This window comes from Euprymna scolopes, chromosome 39 (genome assembly GCF_053919585.1).
Source record: "Euprymna scolopes isolate OS-2025 chromosome 39, ASM5391958v1, whole genome shotgun sequence".
NCBI classification, from domain to species: Eukaryota; Metazoa; Mollusca; class Cephalopoda; order Sepiida; family Sepiolidae; genus Euprymna; species Euprymna scolopes.
This window is the reverse complement of record NC_136520.1, coordinates 46,639,471-46,659,561: the sequence shown is the minus strand read 5'-3', so window position 1 is coordinate 46,659,561 and position 20,091 is coordinate 46,639,471. Positions and strand designations below refer to the sequence as shown.

Here is a 20,091-nt window from a genome sequence, read left to right as displayed (position 1 = left end):
TTTTATTGTCGTAAACTTTATTCATTTGGGGAAGGAAACAAAATTTTGAATCCTTACCATAACATGAAGCGGTATCCGAGCCTTGATAACCGGTGACCCCCTAGTCTATTCGTAATATTTGGAACTTTCAGACTACTGTTCCCACCTTGAATGTTATTTTCACGTTTCGGTTTATGTAACCTACGACCTTCTTCATGTGTATTTTGTCGCACTTGCTGGACGGAATTTCGAGGGTAACCCTTTATTTACTTCATGGAGGTAGAATGCTCTCGTTCCGTCAGCCATGATTGGATAGGCGTCGTAAGTGATTCTCAATTGTAATTTTTCGGTCGCCCTCACCGAGAATTGAATCAGAATATCACTTTTACAATTCATTTTTCAAAATATTCTGACCACTGCACCACGGGCCATAAAGAAAGTCTAAATGTTACATTGACCGAAACGTTGTGAAAATAACACTCAAGATGAGAACAGTAGTTCGAAATTTTCAAATAATACGAATAACTAATCCTCATCGCAAAAATTCAGAAACGCAGGCCGAATCTATTTATGAATATGATTAATCAATAGAAAGTTGCTTATTTTAAAGCAGTTACTCGACTAAATCAAATTACTTTCAACATTTGTAATTCAATTTCGCGACAGCTATCCATAAATTCGATGTTTCATCGATTAAGTCAAGATGTTATTATTCAAGTGTCAAGTTGGCATAAAACGCCCCTTATCCCGTTTAAATTTCAATTTCTTATTTTAAAAAAAAACTGTCTTAAACATTTCCTAATATCAACGTACATGTAACGCTATTTGATAAACGTTACGGGATACCTATTTCGGAAATAATTGACGTGCCGAAAGACTCTCAATGTAATTTCACCTAACGAGTAGCGATTCGTGATAATTCTGCCTGACTGATTACGTGTACTTCAGTAACACACTTTTGCTAATATAGTTTTTGTTAACCCTTACATAGTATTTGTCAAGACAACAACAATTAAAATTAAAATAAGGATTCTAGACATAAGTTTGAGTACCATCATATCTTTATTTGAATCTCTTTCAGGAGGCATAAAATGTTCTGCTTATAAAATTCATATTATTCGTTCTGCCACGGATAATCGTATATTATATGTATATATGTATGTATCTATCTTATTTTTAAACAATATGTATATGTATATATATATATACATTAGTGTTGAAACGATTAATCGGAATCGGGAATCGGAAAAATCGGGAGATTTGGGGGTCTCGGAATAGGTATCGGAATCGGAAAAATTGATGCCTATTTCCGATGCCAAAACGATTCTTTTGTCTTTTTTTAATTGATTTTGTTCAAACGAAATCCTTCCATTGCTGGTAATAATGATGAAATAATAAATATTTATTGATTTTAAATTGCCAGTAGAGTACAAATCTATAGATCATCCTCTACAAGTGTTTTTTGAAATGTAGGAAAATATCTGCATATTTAACATGTGTTTCTTACGAAAATCGGGGTAAGTAATAATCTTATAGTTGAATAATTAGAGATTTATAAAGAATCAGAATCAGGAATTGTATCGGAATCGGGAAAATATTGGAATCGTCCTACCACTATTATATATATATATATATATATATATATATATATATATATATAGCCCGTTATGAAAATATACGTGGCAGTTTAGCTACACAGAATTATTTTCCGCGTTCCATCCTTGTGAGAAGTTGTCAGGCTCATTAATGTTACTGCGTTGTTTTATATATACACGAGTTATTAATTTTGAAGCTTCTTAATTGTTATATATATTCTGATAACTTACTACCTAGCTCTACTCACGCATTGAGCACTGTTGAAATAAATACTGAAAATTGATATATTAATGATATATACTTAGACTATTTTATCTACTTATTAATTTTTTATGCGGATACCTAAAACAATATATATATATATAGAGAGAGAGAGAGATACAGAGAGAGACAGAGAGAGAACAGACAGACATTGATACAGACAGGCAGATAGACATAGATACATAAATAAGGAACAAGTTGAAGAAGATGCATCTGTAGAAGATCGTAGATTTCATCAACCGAAAGTTTTTGAGAATAATAACCCAAGTGAGTATATTTCCAATAATAAAATAATAATTCACCATTTGTATGGTTTTCCATTTTTACGATAGTTTCTTTTTTTTTTTTTTTGCTGGGGGGGGGGGCGCTTCTTTACTATAGCTTTACTTACCTCTTAGATTATTTCTCATACTCTAACCTCAGATAACCACATTTCTCGCAGAAAATGTATTGCTTAGCCTGCAATTCCCCGTTCATCATCGTCGGGAAATTCAGCAAATTTCTTTGATAAGCTCATAATGCGATTCAGGTAACCTGGTTTTGTAGGATTGCATCTAATAGCATTCCATTGGAAAGTTTAAATAATAGAACGATAATCTGAACGGACTTTGGGATCGGTGTGCTTCACTCAAATACATATTTATATAAAGTATGCTATTTTGATTATAAATTGCTAATAACCTTCCCATTGATTTTCTTATGAATTCCATTTTTTATTAACATCAAAGCTGTTAACTCTAAAATGTGCTGCTTAATTTTTTCCTGTTTTTCGTAATATGTCAAATGTTAACATTGAGTAAATTAATATCGAGATTAGATTAAACATTTATTGATCCCTCAACCAAAGGAGGGTAGATATTTATTTGCTGCCCACCTCAGCAAAATGTGGCACAAGGCCGGAAAGTGGGAACCCCGCAGGTTCCCCTAAAGGAGGGGCACTCCTGCAATTTTAAAAATTGCCTGAGTAACCCCGTCGGCATTCCCCGGTCGGGGCGCCTCAGGCAGCAAGCAATAAACTTGCCCCACCGGAAAGCCCGGTGGCAAGGCCTGGGAGGGTGGACCTCCTAGGTATTACCCAGGCGGTGTACCTCAGTCCAACAGGTGCTGGGCCGGTTCCCGGCCCCTCACCTGTTGGGCTGAGTGTCAAGTGACGAATCCTTGACTGGTACTACCCTGTCTCCATGCAGCCGAAGCCGCTAGGAGACATCCCATCAAAATGAACTTTTAATGGGGTATCAACCAAAGGAGGGTGGACCTGTGAATTCACCCTCGTCCGTCCGCATTTTTTTTTTTTTTTTCGATAACTACGCCTTGGAATTTTTGGAAACCTTGCACAAATATTAAACATGATCTGAATAAAAGAGTAACAGAACGGATTTTCCGGGAAAACACCGGTTGCCGCCCGAGGGGTGCTTTTCGGGTTAAAATGGCTAAAATTGACACTTTTATGCTTATTAAAAAAATTGATGCCTTGGAGTTTTATAAAACTTTCTGAAAAGTTGTAACTAACTGATTTCTACATAATTTTGTATAGACTTCGCGATAAATCTTGGATGTGCCCCAGTTATAAAAACATTCCAGTTTTTGGGACTATTTTACTCCATTTGTCCAAAATTCTCTGTGTCAGTCTATTTCGCAGTTTTGTATGGTATTGAACTCAAATTTAAATATGTTAAGTCCTTTGGGACTTTTGGGGCTAAATGGGGGATCATGGACTTAGTAATTTCTTTTTTTTCTTTTTTTTTTTGGCTTGGGGCAGAACTCAAATTTGCATATGTTAAACTGGACCGTTTGTTCATTTTCACCAAAATTTGACACCCTCTGGGGAGTTTTGGGGCTAAACGGGAGGGGGACAAATGCTGAACTTAGTCATTTTTATGCCTCGTTCAGTGAATACTCACGGGGGGGCATGCATGCTTCACTTGTTTTTTGTTTGACTTTAATTTAGGATCGATTAATATGTGTTATGAATGGATTTGATAAATGTATTCAAAAGTATGAATTAATCAACTTTATACCAAAGGCAATCACAAAAACGTCAGATTGTAGTGGAATCGAGCCGTAACTGAAAGGCAGCATTTAATGCTACTAAGATAAAGCTACTTTTCTTTTTAACAATTATATAAAACAACATTCTCAGTCACCGATTAATATGGTAAATTATACTCCGCCTGAGAGTACATCGTTCAAACTCCGGAGGTAAACATTCGCTGCCAGCATAAGTTGGGAGAAATACATTAAGCGCATTGGCAAGACAGCTGCAAAGGTGGGCTATCTCTTCCGTGCTAGAAAATGATTCACATCTGAGGGTATTTAAGAAATATTGTTGTCACATTCGGGCTGGTGCATTAACCACTAGTCGCTCCACAGAATATCAAATCTAATGTATCTCCCACTATCGGACGTGCTCCAACCTCTGTCTCATTGCCGCAATATTGCATTCAAGTGTCTGTTTTACAAGTGTAATAGTGGAATATATTTAAATGAACTCATAGCATTTGTCCCCAGTTGATATATATACTCCTGAAGAACCCGACAAGTAGCAAAATAAAACTAAACTTTACAGGAAAGCTTTTTTATTCTGTTTCTTCCCTCGGACTGTTATCTAGTATGCAAAGGAAAGATGTCCGTGTTTTTGTGTATGTGTGTGTTTGTATGCCTGCCAAAAACTTTTGACAGATGCATCGGACCGTGACAAAATCGGTATCGTTAAAAAGATCAATCTCTCGCATGGAAAATATCTAAAAATTAGCCAAAAGGATTAATTCTGTTATTCTGTTCTGGTCAACTGGGCTGTTATTTGCAAGGAGGGGTCAGTTTTTGCGTCGACATTTTTGCAAGTTATACGCCTACCATTCTCAACGTGCATTTATAGAATGATATTTACAAAGGCCCTTTACGTCATACGTCGCCTGGGCCGAGACAGATAGCTCGTTTGCTTTTTTTTTTTTTTCACAATCTTTTCCTCTTTCGCGTTACAAGTTCCATTCTGCCTAGTCCGGCATTTTTATTTTTATTTTTTGCACGCAGGGGTACTTGCTGCTATTTGTGGAAACAAAAGTTGTTTTGATTTTTTTTTCTGGGGGTTGGTTGTTCAATAGCCTTAGTATATCACCTTTCCTCATCCGGGCAACGCCGGGTACCCATGCTAGTACTTTATAATTCCTTCTTCTGTTTCTTACTTTCCTGGCTGCACTAACACGCAGACGTTTAAATGTTATGTGAACAGATATCTCTCTACTCAACTCCTCACAATCCCCCTGTTAGACATGATCCCAAATAGTAACCCCTCACGTCAAAATGGCATTACGGTTTCTTTAGAGCGAAAATGCATCAAAAACGTATTTTATTGTCATAAAACTGTATTGATTTTGAAATAAAACAAGAGTTTGAACCTTAACACCAACATAACCCTAAGTTAACTTAATGTTTGCAGTCGTATGGTTTAGTGCAGTCTGTCCTTTTTGCACTTTTCCACTGCATAAACGACTTCGGTCATTTCCGGTTGGTCTCGTAAATCCTAATCGGAAACACTCAGCTCTATATGTATCGTCACCTATGTAAGCACCAAAATTCAAAGGAAAGTTAATAATTTCTTCAAAAAAAAGCAACACAAAAGCGATGACAAAATCTATATTTAATGTCTTTGGATTTAGCATAATACTAGTGAGGATGCGGCTTTGCCCGGTCGTAAAATACGCTTAAATATGATATCTTAATTTGTTTAGATTTCGCATATACTATTATAAAGTCGTGATTTCAAAATAAAAAGATGTTTTGGGGTACCATCAGCGAGAATCGAAACCGAAAGCAAAACTGTAGCATTCACAGCTTGTGATATTACCACTGTACCGACGTGACGCGCATACGAACTGATAAAAATTACAAATAAAAAAAAAACAAGATGAATGTATAACGATTTTTTTTCTAATTTGGGCCCATTTTTCACCCTTCAAAAAACTATTTTAACCGGCGAAAGACTCATAAAAGAACGGTCCATGAAAAATTCCATCATTTCAGGACCCTAGTGCCGCCCTGCGACAGAAAGACATATAGCTTTTTATATATTAGATTTTAGTGTGGAATATAATGATAACTCCGCTCTATCTTTCCTTCATTTTTTCTATCTGTCTCTTTCTTTATCCCTCTTTCTCTCTCTCTCTGTCTCTCTCTCTCTCTATATATATATATATATATATATATATATATATTCCCTCTCTATCTCTCTTTTGCATATATGGAGGAGGGATATTTATTTGCAAGTTATTCTGACAGATAAATTGTGTAGATTCACTTAATATATTTCATTTATTTACTAGCGGGGTGGTACCCGGCGTTGCCCGAGTGTTTGTAGGTGTGTGTGGTTTTGGATAAATGAAAATAAAAATCGTTGGTTGTTTTAAAAAGAAAACGAAGCCTTGACGCGCAGTTGGAAAATAATAGTGTGAAAAAAAGAGCGACTTGGAAGGTGCCCGTTTTTGACGAGTTAATGGCGTCAACTTTGAGTGCGGGACAGTGTTTTATTTACCGCGAGTCTGTTCGCTTTATTTTAATTTATTTATTTATTTTTATTTTATTATACGAAAAAGCTTAATGCACATGCGGCGATCGAAAATTGTTGAATATTTATCTTTTGAACAGCGACCCCGGTTGTTAACTCGACCCCGGTTGTTAACTCGTAGATATTATCCTTTAGATGCGATATAAAAGGTTTTAAGAAGCTGTGAGGCGACCGATCGGTTCTCGAAAAAAAGCCTTTCTTGAACATACACGAAAACGCGCGCACACACACACACACACACAAACATTTTCGCTTTTATATTTATAGATTTCAGTTTATTATCTTCATCTTTTTATAGTTTTTGTTTTAACGAAGTTTCGGCCATCTATTTCTCTGGCCTTCGTCATGTAATCGGCCGAAATAAATAAATAAAATGTACAAATTAATCATCTCAAAAAAGTATTCCAATAATTAAATAATACGTCCACTTGAGTTTGTCTCTGATTTATCGTTATTTTCATGGAAAGTGTTCGACTGAGCTTCAATCTATGGTCCCCCCTCTCAAAACTTTCACAAGAAACACTCGTCTAGCTGTAAACACTATCAATAATTCCCCCCACTCTTTATCTGTGCCTAAACCTAAACGTAGATTCCATGAACAAAGCTTTTTTATTAGAACTGCACGCCTGTGGAATTGTCTTCCGTTTTCCTGCTTTCTGGCTGACTACAATATGGTTGTGTTCAAGTCTAACGTAAATAAGTTCTTGATGAGCCGTTCCATATAAGTTATCAAATTTACCAAATTTTCATTACTAATGATTACTATATTGTCCAATTTCTACTGTACACTCTTTAACCCTTATCCTTGAGTGGCCTCTTGGCCTTGATAATGAGTTGATACCTATGAAAAATAAAAAAGCAAAAGTCCAATGTGAACAAGTTCTAATTGAATCGTCCCCCTAAGTAATCCAAGTTTCAAAATTCCCACTGTTTACTATGCTAAAATCACAATGACTAATGTATACCTATTAAACCTTATCCTCGAGTGGCCTCTGGGCCTTGATAAGTGGTGACACCCTTGTAAAAAAAAAACTTAATATGTCTAGCTTCATACTCGTCAACTACTTTCCTATATTACTTCTCATACATCGAATTGAAATCGAAACACGCCTTATGTTTTTCTTAAAGCTTATTCTAAATTTGCCAGACTAAACCTGAACATATTCGATGGTACTCCGCTAACCGAAACAGTTATGCTGTCAAAATCTAGTATTTTCTTCTAATTTTACTTTAACTTTCTAAGTTTTCCATGACTCTGCTGACATATATTGGTATTGTAGTGATTTAGTAGTGTTATCTCCTTTTCAGGTTTTTACAAAGTCCGTTTTATTTACTTTCTTTTTATAATCTCTTTCATCACCCTATGAACTGCTGGAACGGCGAAATCCAGGTGTTGTTAGTTTTGTTATGTCTTCTTATGTATGATTATCACGATCTATCTCCTTAAGATGATATGTTTGTGCTTTTAAATTTTTGCTATTCCTTCTTCTTCTTCTTCTTCTTCTTCTTCTTCTTCTTCTTATTATTATTATTATTATTATTATTACTATTATTACTACTACTACTACTACTGCTACTACTACTATTATTATTATTATTACTATTATTACTATTATTACTACTACTATTATTACTATTATTACTACTACTATTATTATTACTATTATTATTACTACTACTACTACTACTACTACTATTATTATTATTACTAGTACTACTAATACTACTACTATTATTATTGTCATTATTATTATTATTATTATTATTATTATTATTATTATTATTATTTCAGGACGTACGGTGATCAGTCCCGGTTTCAAAATACCACAGATACCATAGAAAAATTACTGAAAGGATATGACATACGACTCAGGCCACAATTCGAAGGTGAGTAATATACATATATATATATATATATATATATATATATATATATATATATATATATATATATATATATATATATATATATAACAAATAATTTCAAGTCTCGATCATTTATTTGAATGTAGAAAGCTCCGATCATAAACAATTGATGTAAATAATCTACAATCTAAAAAACGTTTCATGAATTCATGAATTGAAACCGGTTTGTACTCAATAATAATTGAAAATGTTAAGTCACATTTCGGAATTCATCACTTTACTTATCTATATCATCATTGTCTGGCCTCCTTCTATCCCTATATATATATGTGTGTGTGTGTGTGTGTGTGTGTGTGTGTGTGTGTGTGTGTGTGTGTGTGTCTGTGTGTCTGTGTGTTTTATGAGATTTCAATCCTTAAACATTTCCATCCATATTTGAAATGACGTTAATGCTAAGGAAGACATTATTAAAACGATTTCATGCACATTTGTTGCCGCTGGATCTTTAGAAAATAATTACGTTACATTTATTATGTCATACATTTGGCATTATTCTCTGATTATGATAAAACTATTGTAGATGTCAATGAATAGGTACTTAATGACACGGACCGAAAATCTGGTTGTCCCAAGTCCGAATGCAATTCTTTCCATGTAAGCACTTTCATCAAATCTACACCTAACCTTATATCTAACCTCTTGACCTCTTGAGAATGAGGTAATTAAATACACTAACTATTTTATATATATATATATATATATATATATATATATATATAAAATTATTTTTCACAGTAAGGAAACATCGCAGCTACACATTCTGGTATATATATATATATATATATATATATATATATATATATATATATATACAAAATGAATGAACTTTCATTTTCGTTTCTATGTGGTTTCTTTTCTCGATCTGATGCGGTGAATCTCTTTGAATCTCTCTCTGAGATTCCACTGAAACATGTATGCACATATGTAACCAATAATGTTTGCGTAATAAACAGACTATATATCTGGTCTGTCCTCCATTAAGCACTCTTTAATAATCACACGGGTTTCAGTGGATTCACATCTAGGCAACTAATTATACAATCATTATATATATATATATATATATATATATATATATATATATATATATATATATATATATATATATAGTATATCAAAAAATAACCCCGGGATATCCGACGTTTCCATCATAAGGTGAAATTGCCGTATGGCGGGGCTTAAGCAAAATTTTATACAGTACATATTAAACATTAGTATACAATACACATGTATATAATCAAATAACATTATACATAACATTGTAAGGCAGTGCAAATAACGTAACCAGAGGTCGTAAGAACATCGTATTCCACATCGTAACCTGAAAAAAACGTATCCCGGAGCCACCGTATCTCGCGGTTCTACCGTGTGTGTATATATTGTCTGCTACAAAAGAATTGTTTTAAATTCTACAATATAATAAAAGTATATTTAATGTTTTAAGATACATCTTGTGCCCTTGCAATGTTTGTTTACGGTTGATTTTTGATTTCGTTTCTATTGTGTGTAGATTGTTCCTTAAGTTCATTATCGTCAGTCGTACTAACCCAAACACTTGTAATTTTTGTCATGATCAGATTGTCATGTGTGTGTTGTCGTGCGTGTGACGTAGTCGATGATTTTTATAGATCCCCCTACCCAAATCTAGGAAAGCGGATATTTTACTAATATAATCCTATTCTATTTCTGATGAAAACAGAAAAGAAAACCAATCACTGAATTCTCATGTCAGAAATATTCTACAAATAGACTTACCGGTACTTGGGCAGGAAGTTAGTGTTCGTTATTAATATTTCTTATGAGAAAGTGATCCCCACCCTTAAAATATAAAACATACGAATTTGTGTGTGTTTTTTGTTTTTTTCGTTTTTTTTTTTGTTTTTTTTGTTGGTATGTTTAAATGTAACTTTTTAAATTAAAAATGAGTATCCCGCTTTTCGAACCGTCGTTCTTCTCTCTCTCTCTCTCTCTCTCTCTCTCTCTCTCTCTCTCTCTCTCTCTCTCTCTCTCTCTCTGACACGTGAAGTACGTACAAAATGACTCTAAGTGAGCAAAAAAATATCTTCTCTCCAGTCAAAGAAATACGGGCGTTTTATATACTCGAATTCGATACATGCAAATTAAGACGGGATCGAATTTGAGCATACGCCGTCCTTTCGTGTTCTATCGATCGGGTTTCGAGTTTTGAGCGTCGAACGCGCCACGCTTGTCCGCTTGTTTCCGTGACTGTTGTTACACTCGACTAGAAGCGAAATGTAATACAGTGTAACCCGGGTATAAGAGACTCTAATATAAGAAAAACCTATATAACAGATTTTCTCTGGTCTCAAATTAGAGCCTGTATCAATGTACAGTGCTACACGGATATAAGAACCCCGGATATAAGAGAGCTGTAGGGACCGGTCATGAAGTCTCTTATATCCGTGTTATCTTATATTCTCTGATACTATACTTTGTCTTTTCTGTCTTTCGTCAGTGGAGGAGAACTTTTCTAACCCGATTCTATTATATCTGAGGTGAAAAAAAATCTGGCTTTTTTTTTCTTTTTCTGTTATTCTCGGCTTTCGGGACGGGATCAAAATGTAGTATCTTATCCGGCAGATATTGCAAGAAAAAACCATATGTGGGGACAACCCCACATATAAGTTATTGGTCAATGTAGGGGAAACCCTTCATACCAACTGTCACTATCCAGCTCCCCTACTCTCCGAGGAGCTGGTCCCCATTTTACCTTCACTCTCCACATTAAAAAACGGCCTTGTGCCTAATTTGCTCAGTGGGGAAGCAAATAAATACATTATTGTTTTGGCCTTCGGGTCGGGATCAACGTGTAGTATCTGTTCCGGCAGATACTGCAAGCAAACTATTATTCAATAACTTGAGTGTTATTTCTTCCGCCCGTCACACCAATAATTTCCTGGATAAGGTTAACACTGTTGTCCAAACTTCCAACTTCCAAACTTCTGTATACGTAACGCACCTTCTCTCAACTCCCAACGAACTTCTGCTAATTCAACTTATTTCTTCGAAATCCAACTTCAAAATGAACCTCCCTCTAAAAAATCAACCCTCTTTTATCTCCAACCAGGAGCATCTCATTTGCATATCGGGTCGTCATATTGCAGGCATATAAAGAGATAAGGCAGCCATTTTTGTTTCTTCTTCTTCATTTATTTCATTCCACGACCGACCCATTGAATTATGTACACTTGCTAATTAGGTAGGTCGCACGTTTCCCTGCACTCCCCCACCCTGATCTCATGATCACACACAGGGCAGGAGGGTAGTCGTCTTTGTCGGGTACTTCTTCGAAGAATCGGGGGAAGCATTCCTCATTGCCATCTTCCTCATTACCACCGTTATTGCCACCAGTCTGTTCCATTATCCCCTCTTTGCTTTAACAATCAGGGCAAGGGGGAGTGTCCGTCTTTGTCGGGTACTCCTTCGAATAATCGGAGGCAACACTTCCTCGGTTCCATCTTCCTCAGTATGTTCCATCATCCCCTCTCGTGGTACTATGGGCGGTGTTTCACAATCACGGCGGGTGGGCAGTATTCGTCTTTCTCGGATACTTTGATGAGGAACTGGTGGTATTACTTCTTCAAGTCCATCGTTCTCATCACTATTGCCACTAGTATGTTCCACCATTCCCTCATCTGGTTCTGTAGGTAGTGTTTCTATGCTCACCTGTAGGGGCAGTAGGCGATCAGGATCATCCCTGAACTGTATGTGATCTTCCTCATTATCCTCAGAATCAGAAGAGGTATAACAGGGGTGGATATCTTTTACATGACGTGGTACACCATTAATCAACATGGTCTGAGGACTTATGATTTTATCTATTTTTCCTCTGCAAAATTTTACAGTGCACCCGGCATTTTGGGTTTTTTACCCAAACACGGTCTCCCACTTGATATGGTGTATTGACAACGCTAACCACTGATGGTGTGACATCAATTCATTTTATACACTGTTCATAGCGGTAAATTCCATTAGCTGGTGGAGTTTCTGGTGTTGCATCGTCCTTTGGTGTCACATTATACCAATGCACAGCTTCTGGAAAAGAACACTGTGTCTTGGTCGCAATTCTTTTAATGGTGCGGTGACACCGCTCCGCTATACCGTTACCTTCTGGAAAATATGCACATCGGTAACGCATTCTAATCCCCCATTCCTGCATAAATTTCTGAAATTCTTGACATCGAAATGTAGTGGCGTTATCAGTCAGAATTTCCAGCGGGGCACCACGTTCAAAAAAGACAGCTCTCAACTGTCGTATAACGCTAGATGTATCCTGTCGTGTCAACAGGCGCCATATCGTGAAACGTGTCGGACCACAATCAAGGTAAAAAATGCTTGCCCTCATAATGCGTTACATCCATTCCTACTCGATACCAGTTGTCCTCCATCTCAAGCTTCCCTTTTTGCCATTGGAACGGTGTCGGATCAATTCGCTGACACTCTTCACACGAGCGTATAGCTGCCTTGATTGATGTTCTTGTAGTTGAAGGACACACTCTTCGGACAAAATATGTTGTCCTCCGAATTCCGGGATGTCCACTCTGATGATGTATTGTACGGATCTGATCAGGTGTTAATTGATCTGTTACGGCCGCGCATGTCTGTTGTGAAAGATCAGATCCCTGCCTCATTACATCAATCCACCTCTTTGGTACTCTAGTCAAGCTATCAGCCAAATTCTGCATCGACGAAGCTGTATTCGTCAACTATACGCTTTATTATTGCCAGTCTCCTTCGTACTAACATCTCACTTGCAGCTCTAGTCTGAACTCGAGCCTTTCCAATCAAGGTGTCGGTCAACCACAATGAGTCAGTGTGGAGATGCACAACCTTATCCTACCATTGCAATGCAAGATTAAGCCCTTTTAACGTGGCATCAAGTTTTGCCCAATTTATATGCTGGGCATCATTTTTCGGACGAAGCCAGCACGCATCTTCCACAACAGCACCCAACTGTTCCAACACGACACCTGTAGCCAGTGAACTTGCGTCAACCCATGCATTCAGTCTGTTTCCAGATACTTGCCACTCACCCTGGGCAGGATCGTTTCTATGTACTCTGGACAACATTTCAGCCATCATTTGCTGGAGAGAATCACTATCCACCATGTCGTCCCATCTTTTGATTACTGCAGTTACTCGTCTTTTTAACACTCCTGTTGCCGATCGAAGCCATCCACAGACAGGTAGATGTCCTACTAATTTACCGCAAATAGAAAACACAATGCGTCATGTCAATACACTGGGTAACTCTGGAATTGCGCTCCCTCGCTTCCATCGCAAAGTATTGCCCTTCTTATAGACCTCTAGGCCTAAAACAGGCACTCCGTCCTTTAGGCGCTTAGGGTATTTGCTTATTAACCCAAACGATTCCAGTTTTGCTCGAACCACATCTGCAGACATTATATCCTCATTAACGCAGATGTCGTCAATGTAAGCTGAAGCAGCTTTTGCTGTGGTCTCATCCTGCATACAAAACAGTTTTAATAATAGTTGTCATTATTAAGGGTGCTACGTTTATGCCAAAACCTAAACGTGTCAAACAATATCGTTTTCCCTTGATTATCACTGTCTGAAATGGCCATAATGACTCATGGACACGTATCTGCAGGTAGGTTCTCTTTAAATCCAGCAGTGCTACATTATTCCCTTTCTGACGCCACTCTCTTAGTTTTACTTAGTCTTACTTTCTGACGCCACTCTCTTTCCAGTGAAAGCATCAACATGTTGATTCAATTCTCGGTAATCCATTACGGGCCGAATTTTGTCTTTAGTAGGTTGTTCAACAGCCATGAGCGGAATTAAGCCTTTGGGTGGTCCCAGACGTTCCTGTGGGTACGGTATTAACCATCCGTTATCACTCCACATCAGAAGTTCTTCTTTATATGCGGCCCTATTCTTTGTGGAAACTGCATACTCTGGAATGGTGTTGCACAGCCGATCTGGTGCCTGGCTCATAGTTCATATCTACTTTGCAGTCCACGCCTTTTCGTTGTCGTCAAACGTAGCACAGAAGACCTTTTCTTCAATAGACATGGCTGCACAGACTTATTTTCCTTCTCCAAGCATTACACCTCCAGTTGCTGTGATTATGACGCCTCCTAGTGCTTGTATTGCATCAATTCCAATCAACATGTCATAGTCAAGGGGTTTTTCTTGCATCACCAGAACATCAACTTTGGCTGTGTCACCCTTCTCAGTACAGATCGTGACTGTCCCTTCACCACAACATGCTCGGGATAAACCATTGATCGTCATAATACCGACTGGTTGCTCCCGCCACATCTGACAGTAATGTGCACTAACTATAGACCGGGAACACCCCGTGTCTATGAGTGCTGAACACTGCACATCGTCAATTTTAATGCCAATGACCGGTAATCCTGTGTTTATTGGTTGGCATGGGGAAAGGGTGGCGATAGTACCTTGCCCCCAACGTCGTTTCTCGAACAGTTGCGAGATATGTGCCCATATTATTGCAGCGATAGCATTGTACTGTTCTCTGTGCTCGTGGATATACACACCTCCTATCACTCCGGCAATCCTTAGCAAAATGATTCGCCTCCCTACATTTATGGCACACTAGGCCTACACGCTTATTACTACCTGGGAGAGAATCTCCATTGCTTCCATGCGGTTCGACTGTTGTATGTTGTATACTACTTGCTGCTGCAATTGGCTCTTGTTCCTTGTTTCGAGCTCGGGCTAATAACTCGTCTGTTGTCAATTCATCAATTCGTGATGATGCCTGCAACAGTTTGCTGACTTCCTCAGTTAAGCCTACTAAAAAGCCACATATTAATATCTTGTCGTTAACCCCACCAAATGGTACCGACAACTTTTGTAGGTCGGCTAGGTACACATCAACTTGGGGTGAAGTCGCCGGCTCGTGAACTGTTGCCATGCAACAAACAGATCTGTACCAAACGCTGTATACAGGCTGTGTTTGATTGCATCCCAGTCTGGTTCATCCCCGAGTTGTTGGTAGACTGCATAGGCCCCTCCGGTTAACCTCAATGGAATGACTGTGGCTGGTTCTTTAATTCTGCACAGTGTACGGATCTTCTCAGCCTTTTCCACCCATTCGACGACAGACGGTCCAGTGGTAGATCCATCAAACTCAGGTATCAAGCGAAAGTCGAATCTGTCCATTTTCTGCTTTTCGAGTCACCGCACACCGAGAGCCAAAATAGCTTATAATTCAATAACTTGCATATCGGGTCGTCATATTGCAGGCATATAAAGAGATAAGGCAGCAATTTTTGTTTCTTTCTCTTCATGCATTTCATTCCACGACCGACCCGTTGAATTATGCACACGTGCTAATTAGGTAAGTCGCACGTTTCCCTACACAAACCCCACATATAAGTTATTGGTCAATGTAGGGGAAACCCTTCACACCAATTGTCACTATCCATTTTCCCTACTCCCCGGGGAGCTGGTCCCCATTTCACTTTCACTCTCCACATCAAAAAACGGCCCTGTGCCTAATTTGCTCAGTGGGGAAGTAAATAAATATCCTGTTGTTCTTGGCCTTTTGGCCAAGATCAAAGTGTAGTATCTGTTCCGGCAGATACTGCAAGCTATGACTAGCTATGACTAGCAAAGACCAGATGTGGGGGCAACCCCACATGCCTGACCTTTAACCAGCTCCCATTTTCCCACCTCTCGGGAGCTGGTCCCCTTTTTTCCCTTCCCCCTCCCTTCACTCCTCACATTAAAAATTTGGCCTTGTGCCTAATTTGCTCGGTGGGGGAGCAAATAAATACCATCTGTTCCGGCAGATACTGCAAGCTATGACTAGCTAGGACTAGCTATGACTAGCAAAGACCAGATGTGGGGGCAACCCCACATGCCTGACCTTTAACCAGCTCCCATTTCCCACCTCTCGGGAGCTGGTCCCCTTTTTCCCTTCCCCCTCCCTTCACTCCTCACATTAAAAATCGGCCTTGTGCCTAATTTGCTCGGTGGGGGAGCAAATAAATACCATCTGTTCCGGCAGATACTGCACTTAAGATAATTTGTACCAGTCAATGGAGGGGAAACCCTCTATACTGGGACAATTATTATTTTTGGTAACCAGAGTGCCCCCTTTTTGCCTACTTTTAGGGGAGCTGGTTTTTACCTCACATTAAAAACGGCCTTGTGCCTAATTTGCTCAGTGGGGGAGCAAATAAATACCATCTGTTCCGGCAGATACTGCAAGCTATGACTAGCTATGACTAGCAAAGACCAGATGTGGGGGCAACCCCACATGCCTGACCTTTAACCAGCTCCCATTTCCCACCTCTCGGGAGCTGGTCCCCTTTTTCCCTTCCCCTCCCTTCACTCCTCACATTAAAAATTGGCCTTGTGCCTAATTTGCTCGGTGGGGGGGGGCAAATAAATACCATCTGTTCCAGCAGATACTGCAAGCAAAGGCCATATGTGTGGGCAACCTCACATATAAGACCTTGGTCAATGTAGGGGAAACCCTTCATACCAATTGTCACTATCCAACTCCCCTACTCCCCGGGGAGTTGGTCCCCATTTCCCCTTCACTCCTCACATTAAAAATCGGCCTTGTGCCTAATTTGCTCGGTGGGGGAGCAAATAAATACCATCTGTTCCAGCAGATGCTGCAAGCAAAGACCATTACCCTTGTTGCAATCTTCTGGTCCATGTAGGGGCAACCCTACAGAGGCCAGCTGGCAAATCACTATCCAGCTCCCATTTCCCACCTCTCTGGAGCTGGTCCCCTTTTCCCTCCCCCCCCCCTTCTCTCTCACATTAAAAAACGGCCTTGTGCCTAATTTGCTCAGTGGGGAAGCGAATAAATACAGCCAAGATCAAAGTGTAGTATCTTTTCTGATGCTTCACTTAAGTAATTGGCCCTTGGTCAATGTAGGGGAAACTCATAATACCAATTGTAACTATCAAATTCCCCCTTGGAGGAGCTGGTCCCCTTCACTCTCCACATTAAAAAACGGCCTTGTGCCTAATTTGCTCAGTGGGGAAGCAAATAAATACAAACTTTTCATACTGAGACAATTACTATTTATTTGGACACTGCCAGAATATCCCCTTTTGGGGAGAGCTGGTTTTCGCCAATATTAAAAACACGGCCTTATGTCTAACTTGCTTTCGTGGGGGGAAGCAAATTAATACCACCTGTCTTCAAATACTTCACCACTCATTTTTTTGGTCTCGCTTAACGGAGACGAAATCCTTACTGACTGATACATTTTTTTTTTATTTTTGTTACTGACAAGAGGTGCGTCTTTTTTTTGGGGGGGGGCTTGTCTCCCCCCCCACATTAAAAGCCGACTTTATACCTTACTCTGCCCTCGTCTGGAGGCAAGTAAACATTTTTTTTTTTACTTGAGGTGAGGTTGAAGCTAAGGTACTCAATTTTGAAGAAGAAACCTTAAATATTAGATAGCATTCATCGGAATAGAATTCAAATTATCTTTACAGCCTCAGGGAACGAAAATTCTTCTAGTCGGTAATTGGATATTTTCTATTCGCGAAATACAACCGTATTGTTTTCCGCGAGACGTCATTATATCATTCTAATTTTCTATCAATCCTGATGTTATGGCCTGTTGTTCATTTAATTGCAATACAACGTTCGCGGAGAATTTATTTTAGTTGTTTCGACTTAATATCCCCAGATTAGAATTACCATATGTTTGGAAACTAATAGAACTAAACATATACTATGGAAAATAATGATGAATGAAAACAATAAAAATAAGCGAAAAATATTAAGTGCGTTTATTTTACTGCATATGAACACTTTTACTGTTAATTAATCTATGCAAATAAAAAAAGTAGATGTATGTATGTGTTTGTCTGTGGGAAAATATTTAATCGATAAACTCTTAAACTACTGGTCACATAACACTTAAATCAACTAGAATAGTAATCATACACCAAGGATGGCTTATAACGAGTAAAGTTTTTGCTTGGATGAATGGAAAATGTTAATTTCAACATTTCTTACTTACCTGTCTATCGATAGCTTAACCCGTAGAGAACGCGAATGAAGCGCTAAATGTTTTGGTTTCGATTCTAGCTGATGGTATCCAAGTCATTTTTTAATCTTTTTAAACCAGTAAGTAGGTACAATATAAAATTTGATAGAGAATTGGCTCTGTAATAATAAATACGAAATCTGCGATTAATTAAAATATAATTAAGCGGGTTTTTTTTACGATCGGGCAAAGCCGAGCTATTCTCGCTGGTCTAGAAAATATAATACCTACTGAAAACGAAATATGACGCGCAATTCATTTATTAAATAGCGTGGATAATCAATACATTGGTTCGATATCGGCTCGTAATCCTGTCTCTTTAATAAGGAGCGTGAAGTCTTGTTGTTTACATGTGTCTTATAAAAACACGATAAGCTTCCATTTATAAGATCATAACTGTGTCATAACCTCAGTTCTATTCATATAAACGCACTTGCGTAAACTTACACAAAATGTAAGGTGAACAAACATCTTGCTGCTAAACATATAAATCTGGCTCCAGGAAGGGTTCTTCCTCTCAATGATTGGGCGTTTCCTATTTGCAATATTTAACCGTATTGTGTTCCACGGTAAGTTATGATACACTTTTATTGGTCTATTAATTTTGAGTTTAAAAATAAGGTGTTCATTAAATGGCTCTATCACATTCGCAAAGGAATATTGGGGCTTAGTAAATCTGTGCTTTTTGAGGGTTCATGAGAAAGTTTAGAAACTGAAATTGATTTGTACCGCCTTTTCTTCTTCTCTGCAACCTATCTCTCACTTAACGTTGCGAGTCCCCGTATTTTTTGTTTTTTGTTTAAATAAATACTCTGATGATAACATATGTCCTTCAGAATGGTCTGATCTGCGAGGTGCCTTCTATAATTTTCCAGACTTTATTTTCATATGGGCACTTTTATTGATAGTACACACATTAAACTCTAGTCCCCTTTCGAAGTAATCTCCTCCAGCTGCAACGTATTTGTTTTACCGCACTAACAATGGCAGTTCTCTTGTGTGAGCGTGTTAATAACCCTCTTCCACTTCAATGCCATAGCCTCATTTGCTGTGACGAGGGTCATTGACACGAGCATTTGTCTCATGACAGCCTCTAATGTATTCCTTGCGCTTAGGGAATAAATATAAGTCACAGTGAGCAAGGTCTGGACTATAGGGAGTGTGAGGAACTGTCTTGATGCTTATCTTGGTCAAATAGTCTGTCACAATAGCGGGGTTGTGAACTGGTACATTTGCGAAAATCTTCCGCATCTTAAGTTCCTCGTGAATAAGTGTACGTACAGTTCCCACACTGGCATCAAACTGTGCACTTATTGTCTCTGTAGACACACCACGGTCCATATCCATGACATTCTTTATTTGGTCAAGCTATATATTACCAAATACGAAATATGCATTAATGAAAGTATCATATTTAACCCTATTTTACGACCGGACAACGTAGAGCAGCATGCATATATATATATATATATATATATGTGTGTGGTGTATGTGTGTGTATGTGTGTGTATGTGTGTGTGTGTGTGTGTGTGTGTAATGACTGTGTCCGTGTGCCGGAACGGTCTCTACCAAACTACTTTGGCAATTATTAGTCCACAGACCTGAAACTTGATATATGTATAAGGGATTCGAACTTGTTAAAAAAATCGATAAGGTTTTTAGCCGGTAAGCCAGTTGTTAAGACAGTAAAATTGAAAAAAAATTGAATATGGCAGGCGGAAGTTGACTAAA

The 20,091-nt window shown here is 38.2% G+C and overlaps 1 protein-coding gene and 1 pseudogene across 1 annotated transcript in view; both read left to right on the top strand.

Annotated features, from left to right (window-relative positions):
- LOC145263777 (gamma-aminobutyric acid receptor subunit beta-like) overlaps positions 1-20,091 on the top strand; it is a 757,317-nt gene that overhangs the window by 94,278 nt on the left and 642,948 nt on the right. The window contains exon 2 of the mRNA XM_080120830.1: positions 8,190-8,284. Within this exon, the coding sequence (XP_079976956.1) occupies positions 8,190-8,284 (95 nt within the window). The remainder of the gene's footprint in view (positions 1-8,189; positions 8,285-20,091) is intronic.
- LOC145264036 (U2 spliceosomal RNA) lies at positions 15,866-16,030 on the top strand (annotated as a pseudogene).